Source organism: Carettochelys insculpta, chromosome 9, assembly GCF_033958435.1.
Source record: "Carettochelys insculpta isolate YL-2023 chromosome 9, ASM3395843v1, whole genome shotgun sequence".
Classification (NCBI taxonomy): Eukaryota; Metazoa; Chordata; order Testudines; family Carettochelyidae; genus Carettochelys; species Carettochelys insculpta.
In genome coordinates, this window is record NC_134145.1 from 46811547 (window position 1) to 46825478 (window position 13932).

General features: G+C 39.7%; 1 protein-coding gene across 3 annotated transcripts in view; it reads left to right on the forward strand.

Moving 5' to 3' along the window:
• DENND1B (DENN domain containing 1B) overlaps window positions 1-13932 on the forward strand; it is a 297081-nt gene that overhangs the window by 269418 nt on the left and 13731 nt on the right. For all 3 annotated transcript variants that reach the window (XM_075002439.1, XM_075002440.1, XM_075002441.1), the window contains one exon: window positions 12456-12544. In XM_075002439.1, the coding sequence (XP_074858540.1) occupies window positions 12456-12544 (89 nt within the window). The remainder of the gene's footprint in view (window positions 1-12455; window positions 12545-13932) is intronic.

Genomic DNA, 13932 nt, shown 5'->3' on the forward strand with positions numbered 1-13932 from the left:
TTGTAGCGAATGTCATGTGGTGTATTTACATCAAAAGATCTTTTAGAAACAAAACAGTAAACACTATCTGAATAGAATTCTTATCTAAAAGAGTATTCAGACTTGTAAATGTTTTGTCATAATAACCATGTTCTTCAAAGTGGACAGTCTCTTTTGTTACTGGTCAGACACTGTCTATACTGTTTTGCTTACTTTAGTTAAAATACGTCTGGCAAAACCATACTCCTGAGATTATGAAAAAATAAAAAGGGGGCCTATCTCATTTGTGGCTTATTTAGCAAATTTATGTATTTAAAACAAAAAGGAGACAATGCAGATATTGTAAAGATTTTTATTTTCGTTTCTGATTGTTTCTATTTTAGTCAGCCCATTTCCCCCTCTCTCCCCCTTCAGGTTTTAACAAAAACAGAAATAACTCTTATGGTACTAGCAGCATTATTAGTGAAAGTTTCTCTGTTACAGAAACTCATTATTCACTTATAGTCTCAGCTTTCATTTTATTCCATAGAAGACATCTGCCCTTCATATCATTTTGCCTCCCCAGTAATAAACCATATTTGAGCACCCTCTCTGGCTTTCATCAGTGCCCCCCCAAAAAAAAAAAGATGGCTTAGAATCTAGTACGGAAGCTCTTGTTGGCCTTTTTGGCATTTAGGTGAGTATTTGGCCTTTTTAGGCAAAGTCACTAACTCTTATTGCCTCAGCTTTATCCAAATGAGAAGCCTAGAAAGCACAAGCTTGGCAAGTGCATTCTTTTGACATATGTGATCTATTTTTGTTCTAGAACTAATGAATGAAAAAGGCATTTCAGCTGTGAGTCTGTCACAAAAACAACCCTAGTGTTACACAAACAAAGGATTCATTTAAGGTTCTAAACAAGAAACTGTGTTGTATTCAGTATGCTGTGGAGAATCAGAAGAAACTTTTTAATATTTGATAATTAACTGAAGTGACTAGAGATAGACTATGCTATGAATCAAGATAAATTCCATAGATATTTATCTCTTACTTTCATTTGTCTCGTATATATCTCTTATTCTTATTTGTCATACATCCCCTTTTCCCATCCTTTCTAAGAACAGCAGTTACAGATAGTGTTATGGCTCCATCTAGCAGAAGGAAGAAGTCAAATGTTTTGTCAGTCAAAGCACCAATCCACCGTATTCTTTTCCAGCTTAATTTTATCTCCTGATCTAGAAGCTGGGACAGAGCAGCCTTTTGTCTCCAACTTCAGCTCTCCTTCTGTCTGTTCTCTAACCTCCTATATGTAAGAGGAAAGCAACGAAGGAAAAAAAAAACAGTCAGTTACAGGACAGTAAATATGGCTCATGGAGCAAGGAGTAAGAAGAGCAACAGGAAAATCCTTTTCTGCAGAGACCTTAGAGTAACTGGCTGTGGACAGGATTCATTTACGTAGAACTAGCAGGAAGATTTTTCTCCTCCTTATTTAATCTTCTTGTCATGGACTCTGAACTGAGATGATGTTGGAATCACCCTTAGGGCTCAATTCCATTGCCCTGCAACACAGGACTATACAGTAAGCCCGAGAGTTCCTCGCACCAGATAGGCTCTAACAGAGCCTGTTGGTCTGCAGAACAGAGTTTCAGCTGTTCACATGGTTGCCAACTCTCCTTTTTTTATTATGAGTCTTATTTGGTTCTGTTCGTAAATCTCAACTTCTGGTGTCCTATGATTGATGTGAAAAATCTCAGCTTTCACTTTTTAAAAAAAGTTTCCCATCCTTGAGGTTTCAAATCAGAAGGAATATAAAAAGAACTCAACAACTGGTTGTTTTCTAATATTTTGATTAGAAAAACCCTCATGATTTTAAGGCAATTGCAAATATTGAGCTCCTCCCACCCCCCAAATCGTTACTTTTGTACCATTGGGGTTTGTAACATTGTCAGTACCAAAACTACCAGCCTGTCTACTTGCTTTGTTTTTAGAGCCTCCATGTTTCCCAGTTTGGCCTTAAGTATGTTGGGTTTAGTCTGTGCCCTCTAATCACCAGGGTGTTGCCCAGTTTCTCTCTGGGAGGTTGTTTCCACTCCTGGAGTTGCTGTCCCTGTTGTCCCTATGAAGGGAGCTTGGAGCGGATAACTCTTCCTCCTGCCACATTTTATCCAGAAGAAGCACCTTTGCCCCTTTGGCTCTGAATGTATCATGCTTTTCTGGGAATCATTACAACATCCCTGTAATCTCTTTCACTCAAGATTGCTCATGTGTATCCTTAACCTTAGCTCTGTTTTCTCTGTGTCTCAGAATTTCCTTGTTTTTAAAAAAAAAAAGTATTAATTTTGTCTATGAACTATTAACAGAAATCCCAAAGAGAAGAGTATTGTGATACCATTTGAAGATTATTTGAATGGTATATCAACCTGAAATAATTTTTTCTTTATTTTAACTTTTTAGGTTTGGATTAACTGATATGTTCTGTCTGTTTTACCCTACTCAGCAGCAGTGCAAGGTTCTTGCCAGTTAAACTGGGTTTACAATTGTTTTGCATTATCAGAACAGCAGAAAAACACCTTGTACATCACATGTTCCCATCCTCCTGACCTCTGCCTCCCCAAATTCATCTATCTCTTCATGTTTCCCTACACACATAATGGTTTTCCTTCCCTTTTCCCCACATTCCGTGGTGCACACACATCCTCCTCTCTATTTAATTCCTTGCCGTAGATGTTGAGTAATTTACCTTTTTAAGGGATGGATATTATTAGAGGAAACTGAATTATCACGAGCCACTATTAGCTACAACATCAGTGATCCCTAGAAATAGAATCTGTACTTTCATGTTCTTCAGATGATTTGTTGGTATCTGGGGCTTTTTCTACACTGCTGCATAAAGTCAATTTGCAAGGCACTTAGCTCGATTTTACAATGTGACTGTCTTCACTGCAAATACCATTAGGTCAATTTTAAGGGACACTAAGCTCAATCTTCTTGTGCCACCCCCCCCCAAACGAAATAACATCAAGTTCTGTTTTAAAAGGCTGAATTAATGTGTGTGTGGAAACACGTTAACTTTGTTATTATTGGCCTCCAGAGGTATTCCACAATACCCCAAATGTGTTCATTCTGGCTGCTTTCACCTCCATTGCTCTCCAGGTGTGCACGAAGGAGGTAACAGGAAGCCAAGCAATTTGAATTCCTTTTCTTTCTGGCCTGTGTGGCTAGCAGACCTCAGGAGCAATTGCATCTAGCCATTATTTCTCACGGTCACAAATCAGCCCCAGCAGGGAGCCATCAGGAGATCTAGGATCTCATTTCTAGGTGAGTAGCTGAAACTGTGCTGAGTAAACTGTGAACCAGGAAGAGAAATACAGACATTTATGGGAAGATTTCCCAGTGCATGCTGGAGAAGTGTGATGCTAGGGATGCTCAGCAGTGCCAGGTGGAAATCAAGGGCCCACTAGCACATGGCTGTGCGGACTATGCTTGCAGACAGCGGCGCGCCCTGTCCTACACTTGGTTTCAGTGCTTGAGAGGTCTTCTTCCCTGTACAAGATTTAGCATGATAGGCCAAGAAACTTGTTTTCTGCACTTCATATACAGGGCTGCCCCCTCCTCCCAGGCACCATGCGACTGGCATGCTAGCCTCCTCCCCCTCGCCATGTGGCTACCCCTGCCCCCCATGACATGGCTAGTCCCTGCCCTCCCCACATGATGTGGCTGCCGGGTAGTGCAGGCCTTGCTTCCAGAAAGTGTCGTGTCCATATTGAGTCTTTCCTTCTCTTCTAGTTCATCTTGGGGATTCATAATGAGTCTTGGAACTACTACTTCTAATGATCTCCTTGCCTCATGTTGGAAACATCCATGTAATGGCTTCTTCCAGCATGCTAACCAATGCCCTCTGGGATTCTATACTTTTCCTTCTCATGTCTTCTTTCTTTGTGAGTAATATAAAGTCTTTCCCAAGTCACATAGACCCCCTTCTAATGAGCTTTCTTCACTTCAAACCTGGCTCCTTTTGCTTCTCTCAGTACCTCTTTCTGTAATGCAGACAAGTCACAAATTTCTCTGTCTGTATTTTATACCTAGTGTCTACACCAGCCACAAGTTGTAGTCATGATTCATTTCCTTGCACATGTAGCGAGTCCTATTTTCCAGATACCCTGTGTTCTATGTGGGTGTCATGGGCTTCAACTACTGAACCTTTCCTTCTTGGTGTATTTTCACTGGGGAAAGAGACTTCTGAAAAATGGCCATTCTTCACTTCTCCGTAGTGATGGCTCACAAATTTTTCTCTCTCTCTCGCTCTATCACTCTCTGGCCCCTTTGGTCTCTCTCTTTCTTCACTTGTATTGAATGCCAATTGAAAGTTGTTTGTCAAAACTCTTTTGTAACGCCTGCCTTTTTCCATAATGTGGACATGTCAAACAGTTCTGTCATCGGAGTAGATTTAGTTGGGGATGATCCTGCTTTAGGCAGGGGCCTGGACTAGATGACTTTCTGAGGTCCCTTCCAGCCCTAGAATTCTGTGATTCTATGGTAAGAGACTTCTGAAAAATGGCTGTTGTTTTCAGTCACACACCCGCAACCACTTGCAGGGCACTTTTTTCCCATAATGCCCTGGTAAAACCCAAAGCAGAGAATTGATTCTCATTGGCTGTGTCTACAATGGAAATCATACAGACCAGGGAATATCAGTGAGGTGCTGCCATGCTTATGCTGCACCTCGTTAGCATAATGGTGTCCGCATGGATTTCAAAGCAACTTCGAAGTGCTGACCGGCAGTCTAGCCATAGGCACTTTCAAATATGCACCCAACTTTGAAATTCTCTTACTTCCAAAATGAATTGACTAGGCTAGACTGCCTGTCAGTGTTTCCAAGTTAGCAGCTTCAAAATTTGTGTGGCTGCCATTATGCTAAAGAGGTGCTGCATGTGCGTGGTAGCGCCTCATTAATATTCACCGGTCTGTGTCATTTCCATGACCCCTTCAAAGAAGGGAGCTAGCATAGATATAGCCATTATGTTCCAAGCTACCTTTATTCTCTTCCTTCACAGAGACCTAACCACCAGCAAGCAGTTTTTGGATTTCTTGTGTATCATGGAATCATATTCAAACATTGTGTGACCTATCCCTGAAATTATAAGTAAAGTTCTCTTAAAATATCATTTTCAGTTGCTGTCAAGATATCCCACAGAGATGAGGGAATTAAACTCACTGATTATTTCTCCTTCAGTGGTTTGCATCTTTCAAACCAGGCAGTTCACTGACTTCCCCACTGAGTTTGTTCGGGGGATTAATTCAGGGATGTATGTTAACAAACCTATTGGTTTACATAGGTTATGTCCTTATATATATATATATTTGCTGCAGTAGAGAAAGTGTCTTTCTCTACAGCTTTGAAGCCTTTTTCTGTGTGGAAGCCATAGTTTTATACGTTTCCGGTTTGTGGTTAAGAACATAAGAATGGCCACACTGGGTCAGACCAAAGGTCCATCTAGACCAGTATCCTGTCTTCTGACAGAGGCCAGTGCCTGATACACCAGAGAGTGAGAACAGAACAAGTAATCACAGAAGTGATCCCTCTCCTGACATCCATTTCCAACTTCTAACAAACAGAAGTTAGGGACATCGTTCCTACCTATCCTGGCTAATATCCATTACTGGACCATGAATTTATCTAGTTCTTTTTTGAATCCTGTTAAAGTCTTAGGCTATGTCTACACTAGAAGCATCTGTCGACAGAAGTTACTGTCAACAGGGTAATCTCGACAGCACCTCTGTCAACAGATTGCATCTACACACAACTTGCTCTGTTGACAGAGAACTGCCATACTGCACTGTCCTCTGGTGCCAGAAAGCAGAATGGCAGCTCTGCAAAGCGGGCTGCCCGACAGCTGGAAGTCCTCTTTGCTGACAGAAGTGGCTACACTGCACTTTTGTCGACAGTATTCTGTCCAGAGATTGTTGTGCCTCAATTTTTTGAGGGATAATACTGTCGAGGAAAATGCGGAATTCTGTCGAGACTTTGTTGACAGAATGCTTTAAGTGTATAGACTCTCCCTGAGTGGTGGCGACAGAAGGCCCCTTCTGTTGACAAAATTCTCTAGTGTAGACCCAGCCTATGTCTTTACAGCCTCCTCTGGAAAGGAGTTCTACAGGCTTACTATGCACTGTGTGAAGAAAAACTTCCTCCTGCTAATTTTAAACCTGCCACCCATTAATTTTATTAGGTGACCCATAGTTGTTTTGTTATGAGAACAAGTAAAAAACTTTTCCTTATTCATCTTTTCCAGACCAGTCATAATTTTATATTGGTCTATCGTATCCCCTCTTAATCTCCTCTTTTCTAAGCTGAGCAGTCCCAGCCTTTTTAATCTTTCTTTATATGGCACCCAATCCAAACCCCTAATAATTTTTGCTTCCATTTTCTGAACCTCTTTTGAGATGAGGCGACCACATCTGTATGAAGTATTAAAGATGTTGGCATGCTAGGATTTATATAGCTATTATCTGTCTTATTCTGTATCCCTTTTTAAATTATTCCTAGCATCCTGTTTGTTTTTTTGGCTGATGCAGCACATTGAGTGGATGTTTTCGGAGAACTATGCACAATGATTCCAAGATCTCTCTCTTTGAGTGGTTATAACTAAATTAGTCCCCATCATGTCGTATGTATTGTTGGGCTTTTTTTTCCATTGTGTATTACTTTACGTTTATCCACATTAAAATTCATTTGCCATTTTGTGAGATCTTTTTGAAGCTCTTCACAGTCTGCTTTGTTCTTAACTTGAGCATTTTAGTATCATCAGTAAATTTTGCCATCTCACTGTTTGCCACTTTTTCCAGATAATTTATAAATAGGTTGAACAGAATTGATCCCAGTACAGACCCTTGGGGGACACCACTAGTTACATCTCTCCGTTCTGAAAACTTACCATTTATTCCTACCCTTTTGTTTCCAGTTTTCAGTCCATAAGAGGACCTTCCTTCTCATCCCATGACAATTTATTTTACTTGAGCCTTTAGTGAGGGCCCTTATCAAAAGCTTTCCGGAAATCTAAGTACACTATATCCCCTGAATCCCTCTTGTCCACATACTTATTGACCACCTCAAAGAACTCTTATAGGCTGGGTCTACACTTGCCCCCAACTTAAAAGGGGCACATTAATTAGGGTGCTGGGAGATTACTAATGAAGCGCTGCAGTGAATTAGTCTAATTCTCCCCCATGGCAACTTCAAAATGTCAGACTTCAAAGTGCCAGCATGCGTGTAGCCTCAGGCACTTCGAAGTGCCTGTAATCCTCAAAACTTAGAAGTAGCACAGGCACTTCAAAGTGCCCATGGCTACACGCGTGCCAGCACTTCCAAGTTGCCACAGAGGAGAATTAGCCTAATGAATTGCTGCATATTCACTGCAGCACTCCATTAGTAATTTTCCCAGCACCCTGATTAATATGCCCCCTTCAAATTGGGGGCAAGTGTAGACAAGCCCGTAGATTAGTAAGGCATGATTTCCCTTTACAGAAACCATGTTGACTTTTCCTCCAACAAATTATGTTTGTCTACATGTCTGACTATTTTATTCTTTACTATAGTTTCAACTAATTTGCCCGGTACTGATGTTAGATTTACCAGTCTGTAACTGCCAGGATCACCTCTAGAGCCCTTTTTAAATATTGGCTATCTTCTGGTCAGTAGGTATCAATACTGATTTTAAGGATTAAGTACAAACCACACTGAATAGTTCTGCAATTTCACATTAGAGTTCTTCCAGAACTCTTTATGTGAATACCATCTGGTCTCAGTGACTTGTTAATATTAAGTTTATCGGTTTGTTCCAAAACCTCTTCTAATGACACCTTAATCACGGACAATTCCTCAGATGTAATAGCAAGCAGCAAAATCTACTAAATCTACAGTGTTTTGTCAGATTAAAGAATATATCCTATTAATTTACATCCAGCACAGTTATATCCAGTGTAGCCAAATACTGTTTAGTAGGGGGGCATCATGAGTGGTGGGTATAATGGGCCAGGGAAGGCATCACCTTACCTGCCATGCTCACCAACCTACTGCCAGACAGCTGAGCCATGATACTCCCCTTCTCTGAGAACTGTATCACATCCTCTTCCCTTGAAGGTCCCCACTGCTCACTGCATCCCTGCTCCTGGAGACAGGGGAGTGCAGAGTAACACAGAGAACCAGCAGTATCTGGCTTAGTGGGAGGGTGAGGCCTTCAGGGCAGGAGGAGCTGGTGATGGAGGAGACTGCTGGGTTGGGGGATGTGGTGTGAGTAGGCAGGGCTGTGGGCAGAAAAGACGGAGCTGCCATACTTGCTTCTCCAAAGCAGGGGTGCACCCTCCTCCCATGAGGAGTGGACTGTTCCATACTTACAGAGCAGAAGTACAAGATACTGAAGTTTGTGAAGTGGCTGTTTGTTCATCTCCTCCCACCCGTATCTGTCCTAATCTACTGAGTCCAATTATAAAGTGAGCAGAACTTCTATGGCTCACGTCTTGTTCTGTGCTCATGTCACATTTCTTTTCAGTTGTGTTTGCTTAGTATAATGGGGAATAAGAACAGCGAACAAGAGAAGATGTAATCACTTATAATCCCATTTGTCAGAGTCCCCTTTTCTTCCCATTTCTGCATCGTTCTAGTTTGCCCTTGAGTAGTGTAACAAAGTATTTTCCCTGTGATCACATTGTCTGTTATAACAGCTTGCACGTTCTTAACTGGAGACAAGTAGGTAGGTCAGTGTGTGTATAATACCCTTGATTGGCTTTTTTTTTCCTCCTTGTAATTTTCTTTTTTTGGAATTCCCTTTGCTGGATATAGTAAACTCTGTTTTAACCAGTATTCTATCATCCGTAAGTAAATTTTAGTTACGTTTTCCATAAGTACAGTATAGTGACAGTAAATACAAATAAATATAGCAAATAAAACAGGGAGTCCTGTAACAGTTTACAGACTAACAGATTATTTGGAACATAAGGTTTCATAGTAATGAAAGTGGGTCTATGAGATGCCACAGGACTTCTTGTTGTTTTTGCGGATACAGATTTACACAGCTATTACTCTGATACTTTACAGCAAGTGCAGTACAAGCTTTCAGTGTACAATACTACGGTCGTTCATAATTAAAGTGGTCTGCATATATTTTAGTTTATTAATATTGATATTATAAATGTTAATATTTAGTTTTTTATTATTTAATGTTATGCATTGCTAGGTGTACCTCTCTATTATCCAGAATATTTGAATGTCCGGCAACCTCCTGGTCCCAGGGCTACAGTAAAAATGGAAGAGTTTACTGTAAAATGGGAGAAAGAGGGACTGTGAGAATTTTTTATGACTAAGTTTTCCTCAACTAGCTTTCTCATGTTAAACAAGTATCTTTCATATAAAAAACTAGAAGAAAACTTTACTTCACATATTTTATTTTACACAGTGTTGAAAACTTTAAATGTTGAGGTATTGAATAGTCAGTAAAAATGAAACTGTGCATGAACTGCCATTTGTCAGACTTATTTGTTTCTCACATTCAGGACAATTGATGGCAGTAGCTTATCAAACTTACTTTATTTGTACGATCAGTGAGGTCTCATTACCTGAAAGTTATGCTCATGAAAGCTGCAGTATTAATAAAGAACTGATGCCTCGCAGATTGGCTTTCATGCCCAGTCAATAATGTAACAAATACTTTAGTATTTATGTATGTCTCCTATATTTTTTGAGATTTCTGGCCCATCATAGCAAGTGTATGTGAAATCCCTGCCTTAGATAAGAGAGCTTTTTTTTTTCCTTTTGTACTTTACTCATTTTATTTGGTTCTATCATATTTATACTTGCTACTAGAGGGAAGGAGAACAGCATCACAGATTTGCCACCACCCCACCAATTGCAGTGCGCCTTAGAGGCTCCTGGATGGGTGAATGGCAGTTCCATATTATGGTGGCATCAGCAAGCACCATGATGCCTTCTGGGGCCTAGAGGTGGATCTCTGACCTCATCCCCACATGGGCTACAATTGCTGCTTCCCAGGGCTTATGTACAAGCTAATTAAACTTGATGGGTGGTTAATGAAGTGATTTATGAAGGCCACCAACTGATCACTTCCTAGCATCTTAGATTGTTTCTTCATAGAATTTACTCTATATTACACAGGAAGGAAAAAAGATAACACTTTTAACCTCTGTGAGCCACAAGAGGTGGCAACATCTTCCAAAGAAACCTTCACTTCACTCTTATAAGTAAGATAAAAAGAATGTCGAGTACATGAAATGTAGTTGTGTGTGTGTAAATGTTATAAATAAAGTATTTATTATATAAACAGTGCCAACTGGAATAAGCCATACGAGTTTAGTAATTGTAGGAAGTGTGTTACTTATTTTATAAAGCAAATAATAACAATTTAATAAGTCTTTCTTTATAAAGTTTGGGTGTAGCAAGAAATATAATATTTGGGTGGTAATGAATTTAAGAGGTCTGTTTATTAGAACTCTCATGAGGAAAGAAACAAAAGTCTGTCCTTTTTTATGAAATGATATAAAAAGTGTACACACTTCAAAATGCAGAAAAGACAGAAATTAAAAGCTTAAATAACTGCAAACAGCGGGGTTCATCAGTAACGGAAGGTTTTCTGAAATGAGTTTGACAGCTTTTGCAGGTGCACATACTATGTCACTTCATCTAGTGGAGCTTTGAAAGAGATTTATGGCTCTCCATTTGGAATTTATTAAATCGGGTTTTTTTCCCTCTTTTTTTGCAAAGTAGTCTGGACATACTCCTCCTCCTAGTCAGTTTTATTGCAACTCTGAGGGGAAAGTAATCTATTGAAAAAATATGTTAAGTTTGGTCTTAGTGACTATTTCATGGTGCTTGTTTAACTGTGGAAATGTGCCAATAAAGTTATTCTTTCTTTCACAGTTTTAATCAAGATTTTTAATTTGTATGTAAGTCTTATTTATGTTGATATTCACCAATTGTCTGTAAAACATTTTCTGCCGCATGTACTACCATGCCACTAAAAATTCTATTCAGAACAAAAATCTATCTCCAAAGAGAGAGTGAAAGGAAGAAATTGCTCTTCTATTTTTATTTACTTCATTACCATACTCATACTCTACCTTTGTGTACTATGTTATTGGTGCTGCTATCCACGAACATGCAGGGTAATGGCAAAGCTTATATGCTTTCAGAAGAGCCTTCAAAGGAACCCAGGCCAGGGTAACTGCTTTGCCCTTTGGCATTTACTAGGTCTAATCAGTAACAGAGAGGAAGCCATGCTAGTCTATACACTATCAAAACAAAAAGCAGTCAAGTAGCGCTTTAAAGACTAGCAAAATAGCTTATTAGGTGAGCTTTTGTGGGACAGACTCACTTCTTCAGACCACAGCCAGACCAGAACTGTCCCACGGAAGCTCACCTAATAAACTATTTTGCTAGTCTTTAAAGTGCTACTTGACTGCTTTTTGTTTTGACAGTTCTAATCAGTTTGTTTAGTTCCTGTTTCCCGAAGAGACACTTTTTAAAAAATTTGATATATTCACTCTTTGAAAACATATTTAATGTTTGTTTCTAGGAGCTAGTCAATGTAATCCCATAGGATTTTATTCTGTTGATAGAAGTAATGCTCCATATAAAAAGCCTGTTGCAGTTCCTTTTTTGCTCTTATTTTCTAATTTTGATAATGTCTAAATTTTTAAAAAGTGTAAGAATTCTTTAAATTTTTAAAAAGTGTATGAATTCTTTGTTTTAACTCTTCCTCTTTTGAAGACTTGTTGTTGCATTACTAGGATGATTCAGAGTGGGAACATCTAAGCCTGATGTGTCTACTGGGTCAGGCTCTCACACCCCAATCTTGGGGTTCTGCAGAGCGAATTCCAGGACTGACACCTTAATTTGCATTGAACAAGAAATGTGTCTGGAATCATCATGTTGGTGGGAATCTCCTTTGAGAATTAGTTCACTCCCAGTTCTATAGAATCAATGTATTTTAATGACTCTTATACAGATAAATCCTTAGGTAAACTGAGTGTCTCTGCTGCTAGCCATAAAGAGGATATGTTTTTAAAGAGTTTCATTAGCGTTAGTCAATGGCAGATTGTCAGTCCTCTGTTTCATTAGCTGTTGATTGTACGTATTCTTTTCCATGCTCAAAAACTGGCTTTGTTGGAAATGGTCTTTGCCCGATTTCACACAGAAAACTCAGTAATAATGCGGGGCGGGGGGGGGAGGTTCAGCTACCTTAGATTGACTAATTACACGTGACCTCAAGACAGGTTGCAGAGAGAACATTTCTGAACACAATTTATGACTGCTTTTTTGGAGCATCTAGTCCTGGATCCCACAAAGGTAGAGGCCATTTTTGATTTATTCCTAAATTGAACAGAGGCCTGGTCCAAAAGATGAATGTAGCTTAACTGCAGATCCCAAATGAACAGAAATCAAAGTCAAGAAAATAAAGTTCACAGTGTTAAATTTTCTTTTCCAGACACGTTTCAGCCCACACCTCACCAGTGTCAGTAATCATGATTCTGCCCTGGATGACGATGACGATGATGAAATGGACAGAACAAGCAAGTAAGCAACCTGCATGTGTGATAGTAAGAGAGAGAAAATCTATGTGCGTGGGTCTGTCCCACCACTGGTTTTTAGATCAGTTGAGTTCATGTGAATGAATATTTTCCCGGGGTGACTCCTGACCCCAAATTTGTTAAATAGTCTAGCATCTATCATGGAAATAAGACCGTACTTTTAACAGCAAATGGGGCAGAATATTGTAAAATAAATATTGTTTTATTATTTGTATTACCATAGCACCAAGGATTCCTACTCATGAACTAGGACCCCTGTCTGCTTTGTGCTGTACACACAACAAAAAAGATAATCTCTGTCTCAAAGAGTTTATATTTAAATGTCAATAACAGACTGATGCAAATAAACAGATGAGGTAGTACAAGGAAATGAGTATTGGTCAGCATGGCAGTCAGTGATGTCAGCACACAAGCAGCCTGTTGTCAAGTCTCTTCAAGACATCACAGCAAAGAAGAGCTTTTAGGAGGGATTTGAAGCAGTATAGTGAGAGAATTTCTGGATTTTTGTACACCAATATGAGGCATATGAGGAATAAACAGGAAAAACTGGAAGAATTACACAACATATTAAATTACGGTTGAACTGGCACCTCAGAAACTTGGTATGATAAATTTCCAGACTGGCATATTGGTATTAAAACGTATAGCTTGTTCAGGAAGGACAGGCAGAGAAAAAAGGGAGAAGGTGTTACACTATATATCAAGAATATATGCGCTTTTTGTGAAGCCCAGAAGGACATAATAGACAGACAAGTTGAAAACATCTGGGTGAATATGAAAAAGGAAAAACTAGGGCACTGTCATGGTTAAGGGTCTACTATAGATCTCCAAATCCGTAGGAGGAGATGGATGAGGGATTTCTTAAGTAAATACAGAAATGTTTGTTTTACTGTAATAATGGGGAACTTCAGCTACACAAACATCTGTTGAATAAATGACATGGCAAAACATAGAAGCTACGTCTACACTACAGTGATCTGATGACAGATGTTACTGTAGGATGAGATCTGGCAAAACCCCTGTTGGCAGATCAAGCCCACACACAAAGCGGAATGAAAGAGTAAACTGCTCTGTTGACAGAGAGCAGCAAGACTGCCCTGCTGTTCTCTCGCAGAATGGCCAACTGGAAGCTCAACAAACAGGGCTGCCAGGTGAATCAGAAGCCCTGTCTGTTGACAGAGGTCCCCTTGGAGCATCTACACGGCTTTTTGGTTGACAGAAACTGCCAACAAAGGCATTATTCCTTATTGCGGAGAGGCAGGACGCTGTCAGCAGAAGTGCCGAGTTTTGTCGATGTCATTTTGTGTGTTAGACCCTGGTTTTGTCGACAAAACTCTCTAATGTAGATGTAATCGAAGTGTTCTGTATATCCAA